The following is a 27,478-nucleotide window of genomic DNA, read 5'->3' on the forward strand; positions in this document are numbered from 1 at the left end:
TGGGCTGTATGTGATGGGGCAGGAACTAAGGTTTCTGAGACAAAGAAAACACTCCCCTTCCTGCCACTCTGCTGTTGCTGCTCCTGGCTAATTGCCCCTTGCAGAACACAGGTATCTTAGTAAGTCTTGATGGTCAGTAGCAGCAGTTACAAGCAATCACTCCCTCTGAATATTCTTCATGTTGACTGGGCTACAGAAACACAAGACGGCACCAAATTGTGTATCAAGTAAGCTGTGTGATACCCGATTTCTTTAGGACAGGCCCTCTTCTACACCGGGACAATCATTCTACAGCTGTCTGTAGCTATGCCAGTCTGACTTTACAGCTAATGGAGAGAAACAAGGAATATCAAAGGATAATCTACCTCATCCTAAGATAAGGTGTCTAAGATCAGTGAGAAAAACTGCCCTCCAGACAGGGTTATTCATTTACATTAATTATAAATGGAGCTTCAGGGAACTCAAGTAGGGAAGCTGAACTAGAACTGAGATGATTTCTACAACAGGTATCCTAGTTTTTAACAACATCTCCACTTATACTGAAAACTGAAAGGCTAGTTGACGAGCAGCCTTATCCTTCATGGGAGGTTTCCCAGAGGAGCAGTATTTTGGAGAAATTGTGCTAATAGGTCAGCAACTTGTGTTTTTACTGAATGTGTTTTTACTAAAAGGTTTGATGACAAAGGGGCATGGGGTACCAGAAAGAAACTTAAGAGAGGACGACAACACACTGAGCCTTACGGAGGTAGGGAATCACTGCCCAAGGTTAAACTTTAAGAAAGCAGAACTGAGGTAATTTTGCCCACTCCGCTTCTGGCAGCGTCCAGTGAGGGCAGAGGATAAAGCTGCAACAGCTGCTAAATGCCTTCTCAGGCTATGACATCCATGGAGCTTGGATTCTGTATAGGTCTTTTACTGGCTCCAGTCACAGGGGCAATTATGGCCTCCAAACAGTATGCTGCTTCTTATCCACCATTGACTTCCAAGCCCTTCCAGAAACTGTAGCTCAGACACCTCCGTGTACACATGGACTGAAATGTGATGTGCCAGTTAAGCCTGAAGGGGAGCTAAGCAAATCTGTCTGTGCTGAAAATCATCATATATTCAGAAAGCATGAGTCAGAACAATCTCAAATAGTCTCAGATATGATACTGCTGCCACAGTCACGTAACTCTTGGCAGTCAGAGTTCTGAGCAGAAATCAGGCACCTCAAGGGGACATGATCCTCCACAGAGGAAAAGAACAACGTGAAAGTGAAAATAATCTCTCAGACCTGTATCAGTTGCATAATTTCAATGTCATCTTGAAATATATGGTATTTAAAGTAACATGGAACAGCAAGAAGATTAGTTCCTGATGTCAGGAGAGAAGAATTATTTCTGGCAGGCTTTAATGGATCTGTGAAATCATCACACGGAAACTTCTTCCAGCCAGCTAAGAATTAAACCACATACAGAAACTAACAGTCCAATCATATAATGGGCCCTAATTAGGGGACAGCAGGAAATTCACAATTATGTTAAGGCCACATGTTGTGGTCACCAGTTATTCTAAGCCCCCTGCAATACTGTATGATTCTTAATTATCGTACAGCACCAAGAAAGGTGCTGGCTTCTCTCAGTAGAGATGAGACATGACCTCAACTTGAAAATCAGCCTTCTGGTTAAGCACATCATTGAAGTGCACAACATGAACAGAGCCAAGGGTTTCAAGTGGCTACAGTTACCCAGTATCTCATCTGCTTAGTATGTACACTCAGTGTACAAGTACTGTGTATATATGAATCACCTGACTCCTGGAAGGCTGTCTGGAGACAGGCAAGATGGCCTAGTCTTATAAAGATTCTTTTGACTTGATAGATGAAGATGTAGCTGCAGTCAAATCATAGAAATGTTTACATATTTTATTTAGAAAGAAGTCCCAAAACTTAAGTGTATGAAGTCCTGACATTTTGAGGTTTCTTAAATTCTTGTTTTCAGGTTTTTTTTCTCCTCAGTTTATCTGTTTTTCTTTTTCAAATGGGCTGCATTATTATGTTTTCCCTTTAGTTACCTGTTGTATTTAACACCCATTTGATGTTAGTCATTCTGTACTTGTGTTTGTTCTTGTTTGTTGTCCTTACTACAATCAAACCTAGACAGTAATTAAATAATACCTAGATATCAAGCACTTGAGTGTATTAAGGGCTAATTCAACATATGAGTTTAAGCACAGCTAAAGTAAAAAAGCAGGATTAATGGGACAAAATGAATGGGAAGACACCCAACCATGCTTAACCATCACCACTATGGTGCTGGAAGAACATACAGCCCCAATGGTTACACTGCCAACCCATTGGCAATGAATGGTCAGGTTAATTTGAGACAGGAGACTAGTAGCTTTGCAAGTCTGCTCAGGAGTGTCTGCACTTGTTGGGTGGCTGCAGGAGAACCAGTCTGATGGGACCTTGGAGTTAGTGGAAAGAGGGAAAAAGAGAAAAGCTGCAGATGAACAGTGTTTGGAGACAGCAGTGTCATAGGAAAACTATACATTGCAATGGCAACATGATACATCCAGACAGCAACAATGGTTTAGAGAGGCTCAGATAGCACAGTATCAGTGCCTACTACCCTGGTAGAAGTCAGATTGTGGCCCACAGTGGGACTTGAGCTAAGTACCACCAACTGCACTGAGCACAGATCCAGAGTACAACTAATGTAACACAAGGGCGTTTTTCAAGAAACTGGGAAACGGGTTTTATTTCTGGGAATCCCGATGACAGCCTCAGCGTTGAAGAGCAGGACAAAATGGGACCCTGACCCAAACTGCAGCCGAACGGAAACCACCTGCCCTCCCCCTCGCTGTGTCTCCGCTGGCAGAAACCCGAACAACCCAGAAGCTGCGGTTGGAAACCCTCCCGCAGCGAGAGACGGGGAGCGCCCAGCCGAGGTGGGAGGCCGTGCTGACCGGAGGTGCGTGGGGCCGTGCCCATCAGGCCCCCGCTGCAGCAAGCCCGGCCTTAGGAGAGGGAGCAGCAATTACCTCAGAGACCGCTGCCCCCACCCCGCCGTGAGGTGAGGACCCGCCGTTTCCCCGCCCGGAGGCAGTTTCTCCTCAGCACGGGCAGGTGGGGCCGTCCTGCCGCCTGCCCCGCCCCACCGCCGCGGGAGAGCGCGGACACCCGGCCCGGAGCGGCGTCGCTTCCCGCCTCAGGAGCTGCCCCTTGCTGGGCACCGCTGCGAGCAACAGGTCCGTGCTCCTTCCTCCTCCGCCTGTGCGGGAGTGTGTCAGGCGAACAAAGGGGCTGAGCGCGGCCCCGCGCCCCCTCCACGCAGCGGCCGCCCGGCCCCTGTGCTTCAGCCATTTGCGTCGCCTGGCACAGCATCGCCGCTCCCCCCGCACCGCTTCTCCTTCCCGGCTTCCCCCGCCAGCTCCCACTCCGGCAGCCGCTGCGCTGCAGGCAGCGAGGCGGGGTGCAGGGAGCTTCCCCAGAGCGACGCGGGTTCGCCGGCCGGCACCCATAGGTAAGTCCCTGCCTGCCGGGAGAAGAGGAAGAGGCATCCCGGCGGCGGGGGGCCGGGAAGGGGATCGGGCACGTGCAGGAGGTGGGGGGCCGCGGCTCCGGACTCGGGACGTGCACGACCCCCTCCCAGCCCGCCGCCGCGGAGCCTCCGGGGAGAACCGATTCCGGTATCTGCCTATAGCTGAGGTAAAATATGCGCCGCGGAGACACGGTAGCCGTGTGGGGAGGTTCGGAGCACCCTCAGGTTTAATCGTGCTTTTCCCTCAGTACCCTTTAATCCATCTCCCTTGGAAAGAGGGAAGATACGTACACCCGTATCCCTTTTCTGTATGTCGCAGAAGAGCCAAACGTGATGCCTGCGTATTTTGTTATCCTGCTGACCTACTAAAATCTGAATGACTCTTTACAATAGCGTATAGAGATGTGTAACAGCAGCAGATTGCTTCCCGCTATAAATTCTTCATGGCGTGCTTCCCCATCCTATTAAAAACACATGAGAGGTGCAAGCCCTGGGTATACACACGAGTGCATGGCATTGCAGGGTGGAAGATGCCTGAATAAAAGTCCTACAGAATTTCGTTTGTCCAAAGCTCATAGTTGTTTGGTTTTTTTTTAAGTGTGGTCCTTTAAAGCAAAAAAAAAGAAATGACGGCTCCCAAACCCAAACTTACACATGGCACAGTGTGTTAGATCCTATAGCCAACGTTTTTCACCTCTCTAGGAGAAATAAAACCCTCTAGAAATAATATTATGTAAAGCTTTTCCACATCAATAGAAAATTAGAACAAAAAGCTAGAAAAAAGTAGGGTAATAAAAAAATAGAATAGCAATAAAATAGAACAATCTTTTTATATGATCTGAGAAGCTAAAGAGCTCAGTTTTTCAGACTTAACCATCTGTCTCCCAGAAATTAAATGGAATGTTTATGGAAAATAGTACTTAAATTGTCACTAGTATTGACAAAGCAATATGTGCTCTCCTGGTTTAACTCTGGCTCATCCTGCTTGTTCTGCATTCTTCTCTTCCCAGCACCCATCACACAGCATTTATTCACTCTTTAATTAGGACATCCAGTGCATGCCAGTGAGATCCTCCGGTCATCCACTGCTAATGGCAGTTTCTGATGAGAACCTGCCAAAGAGCCCAGGACTGATCCCTCGCCTGCCCCAGTTCCCCGAGTCTGCATGGTCTTGCTCCTGGCCGTAGTGACACTGAAGTCAGTGGTGACTCTTTTAGGAGACGGAGCTCACAGGACTGTGCCTTGTTAATATCAAAAGATTGAAATCCTTAATAGCTTCCTTTCTTCTATGAATATTTTGCTTGCATCACTTTTCAGTGTAACAAATAGTCCAAATAGATGGACAGATCTGAAATGTCAATAAATATTAGAGCACCATTACTTGGCAGGAACATTCAATGAAAGCCATTAACTGACTTTACTATAATAAAGCAGGATTATAGTATTTAGGGCTGGCCTGGGTTACTATAAAGACAGTGATGTGGTTAGATGACTGGATCCAGATCCTACTTAGCAGGGGTTTTGGCATCCTATAGTATCCTGTTGCAAGAGGATATTAGGGGCAGCTGGCTGCTAAAGAAGGGTGTAATAAAACATGAAAGGAAATCCTGCAATTTCTTCTAACGTAGAATTAAACTTTTTTTTTTGGGTGAGATCTTGTATGGATTTTGCAGGGATTTTGCTATTTATCCCTTCTGAGAGATTCTGCGGCATTGCAGTTAGGCTATTTCCTGTGAACAGAAGTTGAGAAGTTATATTATACCACTTCACATCCTTGGAAATACCCATGTAAAAATGGGCTCATTTTTATTGTGTTTTGATCTCATTAGTCTTCTCAGGACATGACACTTTTGTATCTGCTGGGTTACTTTTCAATGGAATTGTCATCATCTGTTCTTTCCTGCTTCATTTTTGGTCTCAGTGTTGTTTTGTCAGAGAACAGGCATGATTAGTTCCATTCATTGACAAAGAATTATTTTATGGTAGCTCAGGACTTGACAACCAGATGCACCTGATGTGATGATGCACTCAGATGCACTCAGCTGATTGAGCTGTCACCGGGTGGGAAGGGTCCCTCCTCCTTTCCTAGGCTGGGATATGCATTCCTGCGAGGTTCCTTGTGCCAGCACTAGTAACCATGTGAAGGTACAGTGAATGGATAGAGATTTTGCTTTTCTCCTACAGTTAATTAAGCAAACACTCGACATATATTGATGTTGGTATTATGAGTGGTCGTAGTCCTGGGACCAGAGCATTTAAATCTGCATGTAACTCTCTGCAGGATCAGTACTGTGTGTGCTGTATGTTTTCCTTAGATAGTGTTAGCAGTTAAGTGGCCTTTTTTCTGTCCTCATCCTAAAATGCTACTTGGATGCTAATCATCAGTTCTGGCTTTGAAAGAATTACAGGACTGGGTCAGTATTGTATATGGGTGATTGAGTGTTAATGTAAAAAAGAGTTGTCTGAGTCCTTCGTTCTGCACTGCATGTTTGGTACTTTGTAGCTTCTTATTCCTCATCAGTGAGGATAGTAGGAATTCACGATCGGTTAGGTCAGCTTATTTAATGCAAAGTAAGCTAAAATAAAATAAAAAATCCAGTAGTTCCACAGATTTTGCACTCTGGCAGGGAGAAGAAAGATGTGTCACATAAATGCTTTTCAGGTGCAGGGTTTCATGAGCTGCCATTGCTATGCCTCTGGCTAAACCAGACAGGTGGACAGCCATTTTTAATTGACTCAGAAGAGTCCGCCAGAAACCACAGCCTTTCCATACAAATCCACATAGGTTGGACAAGCAGTTTCCATGCTGTTGTGTTGTCTGTCACAACATGATTTGCATTAATTAATAGTATTGAAGTTACTTTACATGTGCACATTCACAGATTAGCACAAGCTGTTTGTTTTTCTGAACACTGATTCCTCCAGAAGTATTTTGAGAAGTAGAGTATGGTTTGCATATGGATCTCAAAACTGCTGGAAGGCGCCTGGATTCCTGAATCATTTCAGCCCATCAACCTGTCAGAGGTCTGCAGTATTTTTTTTCCCTTTTTCTTTTCTTTTTTTTTTTTTTCCCCTTGGAAGCAGCTCTGTTCTCTCCCTCTCTTGTAAGTAGATAACTCTGGAGATAAACTATTATTTCTGCAACCCATATTTTGAAGTGTTAGGAAGAACCAAAAGCCAACCCTTTGCTACAGGAACAGTGTGTGAAAGACAGATGCTCTGATTCTGTCAGTCAAAGACAAATCTTTTCAGGGTAGAGCTCTTCTCTTATCCTGTAGCTTTCTTTCTGCTCTCCTTTACTGCAGCTCTCTGCATTGCCTCAGTTAAAAAAAAAAAAAGCTACACATATGTACACATTTGACTGTACAGTTGTGGGGGGTTGACCCTGGCTGCATGCCATGTGCCCACCAAAAGCTGCTCTGTCACTCTTACAGGGGAGAGAAAAAGGCTCGTAGGTTGAGATGAGGACAGGGACAGATCAGTCGCCAATTACCATCACGAGCAAAACACACTTGGGGAAATAAATGTAATTTATTACTAATGAAATCAGAGTAGGATAATGAGAAATCTAAAACACCTTCCCCCCACCCTCTCTTCTTCCTATGTGCAACTTCACTCTCAGTTTTCTCTACTTCCCCCCAAGTGGTGCACGGGGTTGGGATCAGTTTATTACACGCTGTCTCTGCTGTTCCTTTCCTCCTCAAAGGAAGGACTCTTTAGTCTTTCCATGCTTCAGCCTGGGGTCCCTCCCACAGGAGACAGTCCTCCAGAATGCCTCCAACAGACTACAGTTCTTCACGAACTGCTCCGCTGTGGGTCCCTTCCATAGGGTGCAGTCCTTCAGGAACAAACTTCTCCAGCATGGGTTCCTCTTTCTACTGGGCCACAGGTCCTGCCAGGAGCCTGCTCCAGTGGGGACTTACCCAGGGGTCACAGCCGTGCTCTGGCATGGGGTCCATCTACAGAGGTGTTAACCACTGTTGCTGATTGGCTTGGTCCTGGTCAGTGGTGGATCCATCTTGCAGCAAGCTGGCATTTGCTCTGTTGAACACAGGAGAAGCTTATAGCAGCTTCTCACAGAAGCCACCCCTGTAGCCCCTCGGTACCAAAACCTTTCCATGTAAACCCAGTACAGCACTGTAGGAAATCCAGATGCTCATAAAGGTAATGGGAATTTTCCCTTGACTACAATGGAGATGGGATTTAAAGTGATGTCAAACTCTGGCTTTTTCAAAAACTTCTGTGAAACTTAGGTGGAAATTTCTAGCTGCAAGCTACTAGCACAAGCCTCATTCTCTCCAAAGCCATGGAAGTGGGCAGTACACAGATAACTTCCTGATTAGTAACAACTGATAATAAGAGTTCTGAAGGAGTTTGGTTTGCACAGCAGATACAGAAACAGTAAAGTAAATGTCAGTTGAGTGTATTGCTTATGTGAGGTTTACGGTTAGTGCCATGTGTCCCAAGAAGTTTTACACTTTGATATAGGAAACAGAGGGCAAAGACTGTTCATGTGTATTCATATGATAAAATTCACTGGTGCTACTTGTCATTGGTTAAGATGAGGTCTATACCACTCATTCTTTGTGATGGAAGACTAGAAATTTTTCATGATGGGCAACAGTTGTCTATGAGATTTTTAGCCCAGTGCCTGGACAGTGTACCTGCCAAGACATTTTGGCACCTTACAGGAAATAAATGCTTCTATTGCATGCCCCAAATCGGGCAGCTTTTCAGAGCACAGTAGCTGAAAAGCTTCAATATCTGCTTTTGGGAAATGTTGGCATGTAACTAATATCTCTCCCTAGTCAGAAGTAACTATAGATTTATGATTGAAACATCAGAACTTCAAAATGGTCGAGAACCACAAACTAGGACCCCTGAATCTGTGCTTCTCACACCTCCCAAATCATAACCATAAAACCAAACATCTCTTTGCCTCACATCCTGATTGAAACATTTTAGTTCTTACTCCAGGTCCCAACTGTGTTCAGCTCTGCCCAGACTGCTACCTAATAAATGCAAGAATAGCACTGTGACTATTGCACATGATGTCAATTTAACTGCATGAAATAACAAGTCTTTATCCTGTAGCACTTGAAAAGGGCATGTTTGAATCATAGGTTAGTCAGCCACACTACAGTCTTCACTTCTTCTGTGTCAGGAAGTCCAAAAGCAGATGGGACAGACTTGAGTTAGCTGTGATCATTATCACCATTCATGATTGTGCTGCTAGTATGTATGTCTTTTCAGAAAAAAATATTGATCGTTTTGGTAAAACAGAATACTGCCAAGTCAGCAGATATAAAAGTGGAGAATACAAAGAAGTGAAGTCCAAAGTGAAAGGCAGCATGTATATTTCTTCAAGGTATCTAGGATGATGCATTTGACACCTGGTTTTCCATCAAGATCCTTGGCCAAACCAGAGAAACCATATAGTTGTGAGACAGATGATTTGAGCAGAGCAATACTTTGACTTAATTCAGCCAGAAGTTATTGGCTTGGTGCAAGAGTAAAATACTTTGGCCTGTTCTTGCAGGAATAAGATTAGCTAACCAGGCAGTCTTTTCTGTCCTTTAATTTCAGGCATCTGAACTGTTACCTATCTGCCCTGCTAAGAAAAAAAAAATATTGCCAGAGGTATTAAATTGCTTGCACTGATTTCTAGAAGTAAAATTTGAGTATAGTCAGAGGAATCAGTGCAGCCAGAAAGCCTTTGCCTGAACACCCAGACTCAGCATATGAAATTCATATTATAGTAAAAAAATTTTGTGTCCAATGCAGAAGGTGACAGGCCATAGAAATAAGAAATAGAACCCCATTTTATTTCTATCTTTGAATGACCAGCAACTGTTACCTTCTAGCAACGTAAATAACATCCATTACAGCCAATTTTCTCTTCTTCCCCTGCTCAGTTCTGATGACCACATGTTGCCTCATATTTTGTTAAGCCCCTAGATACATAGATGTTGTGCTGCTAAAAGCATTCCCATTGCTTGGTGAGATCTGTGCTGATAGCCTATAGGTACTTCTGGTAGTAAAGTCTTGCCACAGAAGTACCTATGACTCTAGCATGTGTGTCTGCTCTGAGATCAGCAAAAGCATTTTTCAGTCCTAGCACAAGCCAGAATGGCTTGGATCTCCAGACAGTGTAACTGAGTCCTGCCCCACCCAAGACAATGGGAATAAGTACGGGAAGTTCCTTATTATCAGGGAACAGAACCCAGGATACTTCTTTCTCTCTCTGGGTAACCTTTTTTTCTTGTTTTTGTGAAAAGTAATACAGCTTCAGTCTGAAAGACAGTAACCTTTCACTGTTTTGATGGTTTGGGCACTCAGTTGACATTTGAGGCTTTTAATCCTTTCAAACAAAGGAAGGAGCAGCATGAGGTTTCTCATGGGGCATGGTCAGAGCTCTTACCATTGTAGAGAAAGGTGAACTAGCAGCAAGAGTCAGGACTGCTATCTTTTAAAATAATTTAGGTTTATTTTGGAGAGGATTCTTGGCTGAGGTACTCAAAGCAAGATCTGACACTTCCTGATCACAAAAGGTAAACATTTCATCACCATAGTCTTTGGTATTTTTCTACTGGCTAGTTCTTCGTAGTTCTTGTATGCTATTATTTGAAGATGCCAACCAGTTGGTATCTGACTATACCCACACAATACATAAGGGTACAGAACCTGTCCATGTGTTCCAGATTCCATTCCAGGAGCTGGTTACAGGTAGATCAGCTCAGACATGCCACCTCTGTCTCTGCCCTTGCAGAAGAACTAGGAAGTGCATCCCACTCACCTTTGGGATCAGTTCTGTATAGGAATATGGCCCCATGTCTCTCCACATTGGCCTGGTTTCCATGAAATAATAAATGAAAGAAGTCAAACTGCCATGAGTAATAGTTAGCAGTTAGAGGCCTAACAGGAAACTCTACCAGCAGCATTTATGCCACAGCAGAAAGAAGTCTGTACAAGCTAAATCTTTTCCTCCTTTCAGATTAGGGCTGTCATTTTTTCTTGCTATCTGATCTGGCTGTCTTAGGTCTTATATTTCTGTTGTTACCATCTGCTGGATAAAACTTACCTCAAAGTCAGCCTTTGCCATGCTTACCATTGCAGCATGTTTCTCCATCTTTGAAACCAGTCGAAAGTCTGTGTAGAGATAATGTCTGCAGAAACCTGGAACTATTTTGTAAATCTAACTAGATGCAGTGTAATTTCTAGTGGCAGCTAGAATGACTGTAAACCTTAAGTTTGAAAAAGTATCTGGGCAAAGAAACAATATATGGTCTCCAAAAATGAGAAGGGTGCCATTCACTGTGTATCTGAAGGACCTCTGCCTTTCTAAGCATTGTTCACTTAACTCATCAAGAAGTGAATGAGCCTGTTCAGTCTTTAAAAGTGGGTCTTTTTTTTCTCTTACATACCTGATTCCAAGTTTGCCTGGGAAAAGATGTGATTTAATTATCCCCTCTTCTAGAAGTTTTCCTTTTGCTTTCTTTTCCTAGGCATAATGTTGGCTTTCCTTTGAAATCTATTGTTTTCTTAAGTTCTGTCTCTCTCAAGCTCAATGGTGACATACTTTGAAAATTTTCTGGTGCTTTGAGCTCTTTAATCTGTATATCTTTTCCATAATGATATTAAAAGCAAAAGCCAGCTTTATCTTAAAGCAAGGAACTTAATTTCCCTCAAATTAATTGGCCCATCTTCTGTATTAAATGCAGTACATAGCAGGTATGTTGCAAGAATACAGTATGTTCATGGAGATCAAATGCGCTTCTGGATTACAAAACCAAGCCTGATTCTTCTATTCTTTTCAAAAATCTATCTGAAGAAATCTGCTGGTTTGTTTGACTTTTTCTCTCAGTGGATATTCTCATCCTTATTTATTAGTACCAACATTGCCAAAGTGTTCTCAGAGACTCTGAACATGTTTGCAATTATTTATTTGTTGACAATGCAGTTTAATGCTGAGAAACATTTCTGCTATAGACATTACAGCAGTTAATTGCATGAACACTCAAGGCTTTTAATCAGCACAAGCTGATGCTTTGCTTGAGGTTAGCACTCCTGGTGTATGGCAATTTCCAGAATTCAAGGTCAGAAAGGATCACTAGATCAACTAGTCTGATCCTGTCAAATTTCATTCCCCCTGGACTCCCAAGTGCCTTCCAGCAAGGCACACACTCCTGATCTGCTTCATCCCATAAGAATAAGGGATTAGTTCCCTTCCCCTATCAGATCAAATATCCTTCTAGTCTAATGTCCTGCCTCTCACTTGGACCATAATCCAGTATTGAAAGAAGTGTGTAGCAGAGTAAAAATGTGTTTCCTCATGGGATACTACTTGATCTCTGAATACTCTGACCATTTTCCAGTTCAGGATCCTACTAAAATGGACACAGTTTTAGAGTTTAGCAATTATTCGGCACTTAAATAGATTGTCTTCCTCAAGCCCTTTCCTTACTTTCTCATTAGTTAATGTAGATTTCAGTATCCACAATATGCTGTAGTAGGGTTTTGTAGGTTTTTTTTTGCTTCATCCCTCAGTAGTGTAAATATTTTGCTTTGTTTACGCTAAGCTTCTCCCCCTTGGTTTGTTTAAGGCTTTCTCCATTAGCCTAAGCAATCCATTAGTATGCAGAATTTTCATGTGCCTACACTTGTGCACCGTCATCAAGTCACAGAGCAAACATACCAACCCTGAAGAAGTGTCAGCACTGCATTTCTCAGGCTTACTAAGGCTTGCTCTACTTGTTCTCCAAGCTATTAGCACAAGCCACCTTTGCTCCAAAGCTGTGGAACTGTGGCTGTGAGCTGATGCCTAAGACAGGTATCATCTTTTTGCTTGGGAGCTGGCTCAAGAGTGGTGTACACTGTGTGGAAACAGAGTAAGCTCATGTCTGATTGCAGAGTGCTGTTGCAAGTCTCTCACTGAAGTGTTTTTCTATAGTTCTTAAATGATTTGGTACTTTTCTCTGTCCTCCCAGATTTCAAAATGCTGCTACAAAAATGTAAAGCCTGGAACATCCATCCATCTGTAGGTGAAAGGTAACCTTTTCCCAGTATACACACTCAAGGACTGAATCCATCTTTGCAGCTGTAGCATTGTGCTGGTATGTTATGCATGGCTGTACACTGTATGTGCACAGCTGTATACAGCATACACAGCTGTATGTAATGTTAGATGCGTCCTGATGCAATGGAAGTAACCAGTCTTTAGTTTATCACAGATACAACTATGTGCTCTCTCATTATCTAGGACTGTAATTAGGAGGTGATGTCTAGAGGTAGCACCAATTCTGCATAAAAGGTTTTGTTTTGTGTAGTGTGGTATTGCTGTGCCATTATCTCCTGATCTGTAGTGCATTAGTGATGAAGACACCACATCAGCCCTGTAGTTTTCCCTGAAGGTATTGTAATACTCAAAATCTTGCTTGTGACTGTTCTTTTTTTGTTAGTCTTTCTTTCTTCTAAGAGATATTGGAGAGGACTTGCACTTAACCTTTGCTACACTTGCTTTTGTGGGAGTGTTATTTCCTTTTTGGTGTGTGAACTCCTGAGAGACACTGCTCCTCCCTAACTACTTGTGAAGATTCTAAACTGGAAGGAACTCAAAAAGATAGCTTCCTTTTTAGAGATTGTTTGTCTCTATGGATATTGCTCTTAAGAAACCTTTTCTCTGATCATAATGACTGGTTAGAACATGTATATTTTTAGTTTAGATTTGTTAACTATAATACTGATTTCATCAGGCTTTTGATAATATTTTTATTATGACTTACTTCCTCTCTCTCTTCCTCCCTGTTCAGACACACACAAATTTTTCTTCCTGAGTTTCTGATGAAAAACTGCTGCCCACATATTTCTTGTATGGTCTGTAATCATAAACTGTATTTCTTAAATGTTTATGGTTGTATTAAAATTATGCAATTAAGAGATAAAAACATTCATGCCTCCATTACATGTGAGAAAATGACAGCACCTTGAGATGTCACAAGGAAGTTGCATAGGCAAATTAGTATTGGATGCAATACTACAAAAGACGTACATCCACACTAGGATTGTATTGTAACCCAAACTTTTAGAACCCCTAATTTAAAAAGGAAAAAAAACCCAACAACAACAACAACAACAAAAAAGGAAAGAAATACATTTCCTGCAAGTTTTCTTAAGGTGGGACTCTGAAAGACAATTCTTTCTTTCTTTCTTACAAGCAGGACATTAATCAAGCAGTCAAGATCTAGAGTTTAAATGCATCATAGGATGCGAGAATCCAAGTGCTTCAGGCCATTTCAGAGAAGTCCCATCTCAATGCTCCTGTTTTCTCCAGCGATGAAGACTATGAAGAGACCATTTTCCGCCCCTGCCCCTCCCAAATTTCAAATATCTGTTCAATGGGCAGCATGAAACCAGAATGTATTTATAATTATGCAAACCTCTCTACGCTTGACTCTGCCCTCTAGAAGTCTAGAAGACTCAGCATTCAAGGCTGAGCTGGATGTCTTCACACTGGCCAGTTCTACTTTAAACAGTCATCTTTGAGTTTTTAAAATATAAATACAAGGGATGTTTTCTCTCTTTTGATGATCCTACCTCTTTGGATTACTTAAACATGTCAATCAGATGATGCTTCTATCCTGAGGAAATTCTCTACTGGGATGAAATTTGGCAGTACAGGTTTTTACAAAAAGCATTTCCTGGACTGAGATGGAGCAGAATGGCATTGTCAGTTCTGATGTAGCGTCTCTTGGGGAAGACAGCATGCTTATGTAAATTTGAGTTACTTGTGGTAGGGAAAGCACTACTTTTATTAATCCTGGGACTGAGTCAAAGCAGTTTCCATTTGTGAACTGGAGAGCAGTAACCCAATTCCTTCCACATGTGCATATTCCACAGGGAAAGTGGGTCGTGCTAGAGGACAGGGTCAAAGGTTATTGGCACTGCATGAAAAAAAATAAAGAACAATGAAAAACAAGCATTTAATTAGATTTTATCAGAACTACCAAATGAATGCAGTGCCGGGAAACTTTACCTGCAGCTCTTAATTACAGTTCCTCTGTCAGAAAAAGCTATGCTGCTTTATCTGTGCTGTTACTTGAGCAATGTCTCACAGCATCTGAGGTTGGGGCCACACATCCAGGATATTGTAAGTGTGTCGCTGCCAAGTCTGTAAATACAGTTCATGTTTGTTGGCAGTTCTTCTGTCCATTAATATTACATCATCCCTAGACCAAACCCATGATAATGAAAACAGTTTTAGTCCAAGTAATTCAGCTTCTGACTTAAAAGTCCCCAGTATAAAAGGTGATATCAATGCACAGATGCCCTGTACTCTAAACAGCTTGCTTGCTTTTCCAGTACCAGTTCTGTTTGGGAATTTTTAAAAAAGGTTCTAAAGTCAAGCTTGTGTTAAGCCAAGTGAGATCATTAGGAGCTCAGATTCTTTCGAACCAGCACAGCTATCAAGTATCTTCTGCGATTCTGTATTTTTTGAGTGTTCTGTGTCACCAGAACAGCACTACAACTCTTTGATCTCTGTAGATAAGAAAGAAATGAAGGAGTTCAGTATTGTATTTCCATCAGCCTCTTTCAGCTTCTTCCTGTTTTATACTAAATCCATGTCCTCTCAACTCAGATCGTCCATGTTGCTCAATAATGGGAAAGTTCCACAATTCTCTGAATTGGTTTTTCAGCTTCATCGTTGTGTAATTCCTGGACTTTGTTTTCAGCTAGACAGAGGTTCTGAGATTGCTGGAGCAGTCATTGCTCTGTCATTGACGAAGTCTTCCAAACCCTCTTTTATCTTTTCTAAGTCTTCAAGCTTCCCCGTAGAGTTCCTTGTTGCCTAAATTGCATGCAATGCTTTGCTTCGAGTCTTTCTCATACTCAACATGAATTTCAGCATACTCTTGGTAGTTAGCTTTAAATGTACTGGAAGATAATATTCTTCAGAATTCTGCTGCTTACCATTAGCAAGCAGTACCATCAGTCCTTACTCCTTGCGATTCCTCAAGAGGATGTTAACACAGGTGTTTATAAGGACTAACGATGGTGGGTGGCAAGCTTCTTAATAACATTTCAGTGTGGAGGCAAAGAAAGATATCTAAGTCCAGCAGACATCTGAATATGGGAAAAGGTGTGATTAGTGTGTTTGAGAAGGATCTCACCCTTTTTATTTTCATTGGCCAAGAAAGTTAAAAAGATCACTTGTTCTGGATGCTGGTTTTAACAACTTTGATATCTAATTGGTGATTTTCTTTCCAGACATAGTGCAGGAAATACATTTTACCATTTGGAGATGCTAGTGGATTACAGCTACTGGTTTTGACTTCTTACATTTAGTCACCCATACTTTTTATTTTTGGTAGCATTCTCTTTCATTCTTTCTTGTTTCTCTTGTAAAATCAAGGAGTATACTGAGAGCTTGGCATGATCTGAAGCTGCTCCTTCCTTCTTGTAAAGGGGGTACGTAAATAGGAGAAGTTAGAAATGGCCTCAGAAGTGAGGGATGTCTGAATCCAGGAAAGACAGTGAGAGCAATGGGGGAAAGTTTATTAGCACTCTTTGCATGTTCATAATTGAGGGCAGGCTCTCGAGAGCTGTAGCAGGGTAAGGATTGAGTATCAGGGTACTCAGCCCAAGAAAGAGCAGAGGAGATGTAAAATGTTTCAATTACTTATGTTACAAGTGATATACTGATAGCAATTTTCTTAATATAACAGGACATCAGAGTAACACCACATCATGCTAGGTGTTTTTCTAACCGTCTGTATTTGACCTTTGTCATTTTGCCACTGTCAGTTACAGTAGCAGCTCTTGAACAAAGCTAGATCATCAGGGCTCTGAAAGGCCTGAAGCAGAAAGCAGATTAATCTCAATGTCTGCAGCATAATATATCAGAATTAAAATTACTACATAGTGAATTCAGTACTGTGAAGACCTACTGAAAACCAAAATCACATCAACAGGGATGTTGCCCCATTTAAAGTATTCATGAATCATTATATCCTCCACAGACAAGTGTGCACACAGATCACTGCATTTCTCCTTGTCTGGTTAAACCTACAGAAAAGTCAGCAAAACCTAACCTACTGAGTTTTGGTTTGGACCTCAGAAAATATGCCACAAAGGCTTTCCAAAGTTCATAAAATGTCACAGAAAATTCCAAAATGCCAGTTTTTTAAACACCTGGATGAGAAATACAAGGTTTGTGAAATCTGCTAATTCAAGTAAAGAGTTTCCAAATGCTGTTGAAACTTTGTTATGGTTTCCAGGGCTCTAACATCCAGAAATCAAACCTCAGTATTGATTCATTGTCTAACTGAATATGATCAAATCTAGTAGGAAGTCCTTCACAGGGCAAGTGCAAAAGATAAAAACTCATAAGAAGAAAACTGATCCTGTCATTTAAGTGAAATTTGCTTATGCAAGTATGGGCTTCTAGGTTTCATGTTAATGTCATGAGTGTCCTGACAATGTCACCTACCAATTTAGCTTTCATTAAGAAAAATCAGAAAGTTAGATTTTTCTAATATTAATTTAGTAGGGTAAATAAATCCTCTCTGCTGAAAGGAACTCACAAGGTATATTTTACATAGAAATGAGTGTTCCTTGAGCACTGTGAAAAAACTGTCAACAGGGATCTTAGTGGAAATTAGTAACCTCCCTTAAAAAAGAATCAGAGCTGCAGATACTTATTAAATGAAATTAAGTACAATTTGACAATTTTCATGCATCATTCATCCAAACTTAAACCAAGCCTGGGAAATTTGTAAACAATGAGGCAAACAAACAGCACTTTGTGAAATTCTAAAAGCTACATTTGTGAAATGATGATACCACTGGGTGGTGATTGTGTTGACAGGGACTAACCTAATTACAGTCATGCCCTGTAGCCTGCCATTTTCCCAGAAGAAACTTCATGTTCTAATTAGCTATTGTAATTTTTGCTCGCTTCTACTTTTTATTAATAGAAATCTTTCAGACATGAACCAGACCCTATGAAGTCTGATTTACATGTCGCTAATGCATTAATGCTACATAGACTGTTACATACATGCCAGATTGCTTTTGTCATGACAACACAAAAAACCTTTTGACGTGTTTTGTAAACAGTTTGAATCTATTAGCATGCTCTGGTCACTTTAAGATACTGTAGATACCCTGTTCAAAGAAACATGGCTCTAATAGTCCCCAACTTCCGAGTGAGCTGAGAATCTATCAAGTTTAAAACTAATCAGCTGTTTTTACACTTTCTTTTAAACAGGGGGAATGCATATGAGAAGCGGTGATACGAAGAAACCTTCACAAAGGTCATGTAAAGAAAAACTTGGCTAGTGGGGAATCTCCTTCCAGAGCAGATTGCAGCCACTACCTTCCACTGAAGTAGTTGCACAAGGTGAATAAATTATGACGGTACTCCTAAGTACCTGCCTTTAAAGGATGGTTTTCCTCATTGCCCAGCGCAGGGACCAGTTGCCATGAAAAGGATGCAGTGCATACAAACTGCTTCCCATTTTTCCATAGCAACAGGAAAACAAGAATTGCTTTTCAGGCTGTTGGGGTGCTCATCGGGGCGGTATCCCCCCCCCCCCCCCAGAAAGAGGCCGTGTTTTCGGAGGGGTTGAACTAGTGCAGTTAGCCCCGGGCAGCGGGAGGCGGCAGAGCCGCAGGACGGATCCTCCCGGGAAAGGAGAACCGCGGGTTTAGCCCCGGAAACCAGACGCAGCCCCGCCTGCGAGAGCGGCGGCTCTGTGTTAAGCCGGAGTAGCGGGGTGGGGGGCTGGGCGGCGGGAAGCTGAGCCCTCTCCGGTTTCCCCGCAGGTGATGGCCGCCCCGCTGCGGCCCGGAGCCCTCCGCACGGGCGCGGCGCGGAGCCGGCACAGCTAGCGCGCATCCATGGAGGGCAGCGGTGCCGCGGACGAGGAGGAGAGCGGGGCTGGGCCAGGCGCCCCACCGCCGCCTCCGCCTCCCACCCCGGCCGCCCCCTGCGGCTTCAGCTCCTCCCTCTGCTTCAGCGCCACCTCAGCCGAGCCGCAGCCGCCCGCTGCCGGGGGCCGGGTGGTGGAGAGCCAGTGGGAGATCAACAACGCCGCCTGCCAGCCGGAGGAGGAGGAAGAGGAGGCGGTAGGGACGCTGGACCGTCCGGCGGAGGAGCCCGATCTGGTCATCGAGGTCTCGGGGCGTCGCATCCGGGCGCACAAGTCGGTGCTGGCGGCCAAGAGTGACTACTTTCGTGCCCGTGCCTCGCGGGACGTTCTGCGTGTGAAGGGAGTGAGCTACGGGGCACTGCGGCTCCTCATCGACTATGTGTACACGGCCCGCATGGGCGAGGTGCGACACGACAACCTGGCCGAGGTGGTGAGCGGCGCCCGCGTCCTCCAGATGCCCTGTGCCCTGCACTGTGCCGCCGAGGCCATGCGTGCCCAGCTCCGCCTCAGCAACTGCTACCAGCTCCTCTGCCTGGCCAAGAAGCAGCGGCTGTCGGAGCTGCGGGAAGCTGCCTACCGCTTCATGAGTGATCACTACCTGGAGGTGCTGCGGGAGCCCAGTGTCTATGGCCGTCTCAGTGGCGCTGAGCGGGACCTTATCCTGCAGCGGCGCATGGAAGCCGGCCGGCCCTGCTTGCTGGTGGCTGAGGTCAGCGACGCTTTCGAGCGGCCAGGTGGTAGCAGCCGGCCACAGAGCCGGGAGAGCAGCCGGCCGCAGAGCCCCTCCTCTGTGGTGTCACTGGAGGAGAGTGGCTCCCTCATCCACTGCTACCAGGAGGCCAGTGGCGAGTGGAGGGTGCTGACACGCCTGCCCGAGGAGGCCAATGCTAAAGGTTGCGCCATGTGTGTCCTCCACAACTACCTCTTCCTAGCAGGGGGAATCATGGCAGGGCCGGCAGGTGGTGAGTCCCGGGCCCGCCTTTCTGATAAGGTCTTCTGCTACAACCCCCTAACTGATTCCTGGAGTCAGGTGCGGCCACTGGCTCAGCCCCGCTCACAGCTCAAGCTGCTGGCCTTGGACGGTTACCTCTATGCCGTGGGGGGTGAGTGCCTCTTCACTGTGGAGAGGTATGACCCACGGGCAGACCGCTGGAGCCCTGTGGCACCCCTGCCCAAGGGTGCCTTTGCCGTGGCTCATGAGGCCACCACCTGCAACGGGGAGATCTATGTATCAGGAGGCTCCCTGTTCTACCGCCTGCTCAAATATGACCCCAAACGTGATGAGTGGCAGGAGTGCCCTTACAACAGCAGCCGCCGGCGCTCTGCTGACATGGTAGCCTTCAAGAGTTTCATCTATCGCTTCGATGTGAGCAGTGGCCGTGGTGGGGAGCAGGGCCCAGGTGGTGGGAGTGGCGGTGGTGTTGAAGTTTTCCGGTACAATACAGTAGCCAAGCGCTGGAGCCAGTGTGCCAGCCTGCGGCCCAGTGGTGGCCCCATCCAGCCCTTCCGCTGTGCCCCCTTGGGCAACACCATCTACTGTGTCAACCGGACCGGCACCCTCCGCTTCAACCTAGCCCAGGATGGTGAGGTGGAAGCAGATGGTGGGCTCAAGGGCACCTTCGATGGAGAGCTTCTTAAAGCTCCGGTGGATGCCAAGGGTGTCCTCCTACCCTTTGTGCTCACCCTCCCCGAAAGGCCGGACAAAACAGGGGACCAGGAGGGCTCCCTACCACTGTGAGGTGGCCAGCCTGTTTCTGGCTTCCCTAGTGGGGAGCGGGATTGCAACTGTAGGGGAGCACAAAATTCCCCCTGCAGAGGGTACCCTCTCTGCCATGTTGCAGAGAGGGGAGGCGCTCCCCCTTTCCTCCTCTCTGCTCCCAAGATGTTGAACTGGAGCTACTTGGTTGTAACGCATCTGGTGTTGGTTGTGCTTTGTGTGAAAAGCCAAGCACATGAAAGGAAAAGCTGCTATAAAGGATGACCTCTGGGTTATGTTTGTGCCAATTCCCAATCTGAGAAAAAAACCCAAACTTCTTTACACCCGGATTTCTGAAAGATTCCTGACAACAGTGTCATAATGGACATTACTGATAGTATTGGTTGCATGTTTACACATAGTTACAATCTGGGCTAGAGCTTTTTCTGCCATTTGTTTTCCTTCTTTCTGGGATGATAGGGAGGGATAAACACAGCATAGTTTAGCTGCATTTGTTTTTAGGTTAAACCAACTATTTCCTGTGCTAGAAAAGTATAGGAAGAACATCTCCATTACAGCCTTTCATTTCTGGTGCAGTAGAGGGTTTAAGGAAGACATGGCACTGTGTGGTCCCAGGAATTTCAACCACAAATGATTTAACAGATACCAGACTTAAAGTTTTAAGTAACACAAATGTGTGCCACATGTTTATCTTTGGAATAAACAAAAATAGAAAAAGGCAAGTTACCTTTTTAAAATGTGGCATATCAGATATGAAATGTTGATATGTTCTTTATTTGAAACAGGCAATGGTTTCTGTATAGAAAGTCATAATTTTATTACCTTTTTTATCAGAGATTTTAAATTATAACAGAAATGAACTGAAGCTGTTCAGACTGCAACTGATTGACATGGCCATGTATGCCACTAGAATTGGGGGAAATACTTTGTACTTCAAGCTGCTCTTTAATTAACTGCAGGTCAAGGAAGATTAACCTAAACCAAATGTAAATTCTTTGAAACTGACTGCAGACAGCTTAAATATTTCACTGTATGTTAAGTATCCTATGGCAAGAGGCTTTTCCAGTTTACTGCAAGACCATCAGAGGAGGACATAGAAAACAGGAATGCGCTACACATGTTGATTGTATTGTGCACTAGCATGATGCTATTTCCCTATCTTTTGGTTAAGAGACTGCTTTATTTATTTTGATCCAGTGATTGCTGTAATCAGTAACTCCTTATTAACTACAGTATGCGCTGACAGCATATGCTGTCATTGAGATTCCAAACCACCCAAGAGTGCTGTTTGTGGAGCAGCATCCTAATGAGATGAAACCATACAAAGCTTCTTGCTGCCTGTGGGAAGTGGGAGCATACTTTTTGTCACGTTACTCAGAACTGGAAAAGTGTAAACCATCTAAACCGTCTACACAGACAGACTGTATTGAAAAGGGCACATGCATTTATTTTATACATTTTATATAAGAAAAAATCAGTAGGAAAGGCAAATGTTTTATCTTTATGGTAAATAACTGAGAAACCTTTTCTGGAAAAAAAAGAACCAATGTTTTTGCTGGTATATTGCTGTATATTCAGCCTGGAACGGGCGCGCACTGTGGAAGGGAATTGTTTATATTCAAAGCTGTAGCATAGATTCATATTTTAGAATGACATAGGGACCTTACATCAAAGAAAGCAGATCTTCTTATGTTCTATGATAATGTTTCTGTTAAACAGGACATTAGCATTCCTATACATTATTACTAGTTCCAAATGAAGGCAGCAGGCTCTGTCCTAAGAGGTACCATCTTCACAGAAAAGAATAATGGAGTTTATAAATACTTCTTTCCTTTACTTTCATGTGTTTTTTTTTTTAATTTTCTTTTTTTCTATATCTGTCTTGCATGGGAGTTTAATGCAGCTGAGCTGGTTAGCCATCCTGTAGAAAAGAGTGGTCTACTCCTAAAAGTTCTTAGCTAAGTGAATCTATTCCCTAGTGGGCTACCTAAAGCATCAGCCAGGTAAGAGCCATAGGCATGCAGAGTATGACGCTTAACTTAGCCTCAATACAGGTTGGTGCAGTGGAATTTAATACCATTCACTGAATGATGGACTTAATTTGCAGACAAAAAAATCTTGGAAATATTGACTCTAAATTAAATTACAGCATTGTAGCCTGAGCAGGAGAGAAAATCTGTGTTTGCCTTCAACATGTTAACCTGTAGAAAGTATTTTGAGCTGTGTAGTGAAACACCTGTGTATGTCTTCAGTTTAACTATGTACCCGCTAGTCCAGATTTTGAATTAGCAGTCACCAGGAACACACAAGGAAATATCTGTCTTTCAACACAATACAATTTCATAGTTCAAAATACTACATAGTATAAACTTCTTATACTACAGCATAGTGATGAATCAAGGCAGCTGTTGCATTCCTATTAAGCATTTATTAAAATGAGTTTTTGGAAGTCACCATGATTTAAACTGCAAAAAATATGCTACAGAACTATAGAACCATAGAATAGTTTGGGTTGGAAGAAACCTTAAAACTCATCCAGTTCCAACCCCCTGCCATGGCCAAGGACACATTCCATGACACCAAGTTGCTCAAAGTCCTTTCAACCTGGCATTGAGCTCTGCCAGAGATGAGGCAGCAACAGCTTCTCTGGGCAAACTCTGCCAGTGTCTCACCGCCCTCACAGGAAGGAATTTCCTCCTAATATCTAATCTAAATCTCCCCTCTTTTAGACATCCGGGAAAGAATGAAATACATCCTTTCTTCCAGTATTTTTTGCTGTACACCATGAAGAACAAATTTGGAAATAATCTTTGCAGTAATAAACATTCTGTGAACCTGCAGTGGTTAGTATTTTTGCTAGCTCCTGTTATTAGAAAAGGTTGAATCAAGTGCTTACCCACTTTCACTGTTTACACTGTGTAAATGAGGGCAGAGTCTGGTCTTCATTAGTAGCTGTCTGTCAAACCTGTTTCCTTTGTGTGTTCTCTGCATAATCACAGCCTGATGATTGACAGCAGAGGCATGTTACCAGCCAGATTTCCTACTCTGTGGCCTCTGTTTCCTCCCTGGTGAGCCTGAAGCAGGTTTGCTGAGAGTTGTTTTTTTTCTCCCTGCTATATCTTCAGCATATCCAAAAACCCCCACCAAACATGGGTGCTAACACCAGAATTTAGGAATTCAGGCCTTTGAAAACTAACATTGTAATTCCAGAATTCTTCACAACCACCGTCCCTTTGACATGCAGAGATTCTCCTCTGTCCATACAGAACTGCCCACCTCTGAGCAGTTACCCACCTACTGAGCTCCTGCCTCAACTCCTTTGAGACTAGATGGGACCTGGAAGCTTCTGGTTTTGTATGGTTTTATGGTGCAAGCTAAAGGGCCAGCCCATTGCTCCCTCTCCTCCCCCCAAACTGTGTTTGCATATATTTTGCTTTTAAAATGGAGTTATTTTATCTAATAGCCCAAAGGCTACTGTGTTTGTATGGGAACATAAAATCTCAGAAATCATTGAGGTAAGGGAATTCAGACCCTCATTGTCACTGACTGATCTGAAACTAGCTGGAGAGACATAGTCCTCTCTATGTCTGTCTTTTCCATGAATCTAGCCCCCTCCTCCCACTTTTAATAGGATGTGCAGAAGAGTTTTTCTGCTTCCTCCTTCCTAGAGTATCCTGTTTTCGTGGTCATTTGCCACAGGATGCTGTACTCAGGCCTCTCATTTCATGTGTGTATGTTCTTAAATCTAGACAACTGGAAGAGGAGTGTTGGGACCACTTCCTGTGGCTCTTTTTCAGGGATGAACCTCATGCAAATTCTCCAAAAGTGCACATAGTCTTCTGCACAGCAAGTTCTGGGTAGATTCCAGGCTCCAGCTCTTTGGTGGGTAATTCAGGACACATTTAGTACATGTTACTGCAATTGGGCAAGTTTTCTTCTGGGGAAAGCTTTTTCAGGTTCTGTATTTTGGGTTGCCAGTCTGAGCAGGGACGCCAGGGACTGTACTGGGAGGCCAAGCAGGTAATTGGGGTGCTTATGGCTGACACCTTGGTAAAGAGGCACTGCAGTGTCTGACATGGAAATGCTGAAAGCCTTCTTCACGTCTAAAACTGAATCCCCTTTTCAACATAGAAGCAAGCCATCTTAGCAAATTCTGATAACAGATGGGACTTCAGTATTTCCATCATAAAAAGAGATCTTAGTTGCAACAAAGACATGTGTATGAATTCTGTTTACACTTGGAAACTAAGTCAAAGGAATAACTGGCAAAAGAATAACCCTATTTGATCAAGACAGGCACTGTTAAGCAACATGGGAAGGATGCTAATTCGTGAATACAGTTGTGCAGTAGGTGACGTAAATTCTGTCCACAAAAAATTTCTTTGTAAGTAAGTAAGTACCTGGTAAAATTTAAAGTGATAAAAGAATAAATTATTCACATGAAAGCTGTAACTCTCCTGTGCCGTTTGATTGGCTCTCAGTGTTGTATTCTCATTATTGCTATTCATGAGGAACTATTGCTTTTCCAGCTTTCCAGGATCCATTCCATTGACTGCTCCATAGCTGTGTTACCCTACATTATTGCAGAGCTTGACAGTGGTACCAGAGTGATTTGCTTTTTGTCTGCACTGACATGTAGTGCTTTCTACTTGAATGAACCTAGAAGATTTAGACAGAATTGTATCTTTGGGCTTTTGTTTTTCAGTGGCATTGCTCCTGGGAAGCTTAAGAAAGTACAAGAAGGGATATAGTGGTACCTTTGAGCAGTTGTAGTAGCAAGCATTTAATGAATTTCGTTTTTTGTCTGCCATTATTCTGCATAATAGAGTTGCACTGGATTTAACAGAACATATCTGTATAGCTGTTTGGAGTATGAGCCTGGGTATTATTGTAGCAAAATATGTTTTTATTTAAGCATATTTACTGCCTCAGCTCCTAATCTAATGCAAGTTTGTAATAGTTCCACACATTTAGTAGACTACTGGAACTATTCTGCTAATAAAGGCAGAGATTGACACACAAGTTCAGTAAAATTGTGCACTCAGAATATTATAATCACACACTTGTCATTTGCTTTGGCCTACTGAATGCTGAGAGCTGCTAGAACAAACCTGTCCATAATAGGAATCAGCAGGTGTGCTGGTTTTGGCTGGGGTAGGTTTAATTTTCTTCATAGTAGCTGGTATGGGGCTGTGTTTTGGATCTGTGCTGATAACACAGGGATGTTTCAGTGCTTACACAGAGACAAGGTCTTTTCTGCTCCTCACCCCACCAGTGAGCAGGCTGGGGGTGCACAAGGAGTTGGAATGGGACAAAGTCAGGACAGCTGACCCCAGGTAGCCCAAGGGCTATTCCAGACCATATGGCATAATGCTCAGAATATAAAGAGAAGGAGGAGGAAGAAGGAAGGTGAGGAGGGGGGGGACATTTGGAGTTAATGGCATTTGTCTTCCCAAGTAACCCTTATGTGTGATGGAGCCCTGCTTTCCTGGAGATGGCTGAACACCTGACAATGGGAAGTGGTGAATGAATTTCTTCTTTTGCTTTGCTTGTGTGTGAAGCTTTTGCTTTACTCATTAAATTGTCTTCATCTCAACCCACAAGTTTCCTCACTTTTACATTTCGATTTTCTCCCTTATTCCAGAGGGGGTGAGTGAGCAAGTGGCTGTTTGAGCTGAGTAGCCAGGTGGGGTTAAACCAGGACAGCAGGCTATTTTGGAGACTCTACCTTTCATAGATAACTTAGTGGGAAGAAACAAGAGTGTGGGGCAGAGGAATAGAAGAGAAGCATTAGGAGTCAAAAATACCTATTCTATATCCAGCTGAAACAAACAGTAGGGAAGGGGAACCAGAGTTAGTACTTGAGTCAGTGATGACTACAGGGACAGATTCTTTCAAATGTTTCTTAAACAGCTCGAGTTTTTTCCAGTTATGTTGTTACTGTTACCATTTTGCACCTACAACTCAAACAACCACTATTGTTTTGAGTTGTTTAAGAAGCTACTCTTTGCAGGCGTCTTGTGCTTTCTTTTATGTCTTAGTGGATAAACCTTGGGCAAATTTGTGAAATCATGAAGTAACAATGTCGATGCTGCCACTGACAACAGATTAACTAATGCAAATGCTTTAGACACTGTTCACAATTCAGATGAATTATATGTGTAACTGATGTATTAACGGTTTCATTTTTGAAGTATATATAGGTAGAGCTTTTTATGTACTCAGACTTGCGCTGTAATAAAATAAATACATACAAAAAGCTTATGCTCCTCCTTAGGGATTTCTGGGTAACTCGTGTTTTTTCTTTATCATCTATCCAATCAGTTACAATATTGTATTTATTCCTATAAAGCAAAGACAAAATTATATGGATTATCACAAAAGTAAAATGTTTAGGAAATGCTTCTAAGGCTAAGCAAAAGAGAATCTTCATGTCACAGTTCCCCAAGTATTTGGAACATGAGATTAATGTAAACTCCAGTTAATTTTCTTTCTTTTATTTTTTCTTGTCAGTATGTTTAAGTATATTATTTATAAAAGTTACCTGTAGGTTTTCCCAGGATACTCTCCTATCTTACGTCATGTCAGATTTTTGTCTGGAGTAAGTTACAGCAGTGTAAGTAAAAGCAGAATCAGACACAACTTGAATTTTGTACTTTGTCTCCTACATATTTTTTCATCAGATAGTTTGCTTGGAATGAAGTCACATCACCTGTTTGAAAACTCCACGATCCATAGAGAGACCAGGGGGGATTGGACCTGCTGTCATTTCCATTACCTCCTTAGCTGCCCCAACACGCAAGCTCTACCTGTTTCAGCTTTCTTACGTTTTCTTCAGAACAGCCAAATTCTGCCACTGGTTAAGGCAGGATAAATCTGGAATACCTCAAACAAACCTCTTAGACTGTGAGAAAACATGTTCCATTCAGCCACAGAGTCTGGAGTCTTTTGTAACTTACTGGGAGCCTTCACTGGAAAAGAGAGAAGCTCAGATAAGAGTAAAACTTGGGCAGTCACTAACATGAATGTGGTGGGGATTTATTTTTATTTTTTTTTTAACTTCACTAGAATGTAGATTCTTTAACTGTGTCATTTTTCTCTGTGCTGAGAACTAGACACTGGGAAGCTTAGTGCCAACAAAATTTTATCTCAGTATATACTCCTGCTTGGTTCCTTCACCACTTTGGATCTACATCTCTCCAGACGCTTGGGCCCAGGCTCAGGCTTCAAGTGTATCCAGAGTCTGGTAAATGATGTGGTTGGATCTTGTAGTTTGTGTCATGTCACAAGATTAGTTTTCCAGTTCTCAA

General features: G+C 43.2%; 1 protein-coding gene across 1 annotated transcript; it reads left to right on the plus strand.

The window, feature by feature from the left end:
- Nucleotides 1-3,145: 3,145 nt before the first annotated feature.
- Nucleotides 3,146-26,810, plus strand: KBTBD11 (kelch repeat and BTB domain containing 11). Its single transcript, XM_034060512.1, has 3 exons — nt 3,146-3,503; nt 17,788-17,919; nt 18,345-26,810. The coding sequence occupies exon 3, from the start codon at nt 18,420-18,422 to the stop codon at nt 20,187-20,189; it is 1,770 nt and encodes a 589-aa protein (XP_033916403.1). The 5' UTR covers nt 3,146-3,503; nt 17,788-17,919; nt 18,345-18,419; the 3' UTR covers nt 20,190-26,810.
- The last annotated feature ends 668 nt before the right edge of the window (nt 26,811-27,478 follow it).

This window comes from Melopsittacus undulatus, chromosome 3 (assembly GCF_012275295.1).
Source record: "Melopsittacus undulatus isolate bMelUnd1 chromosome 3, bMelUnd1.mat.Z, whole genome shotgun sequence".
Lineage (NCBI taxonomy): Eukaryota > Metazoa > Chordata > Aves > Psittaciformes > Psittaculidae > Melopsittacus > Melopsittacus undulatus.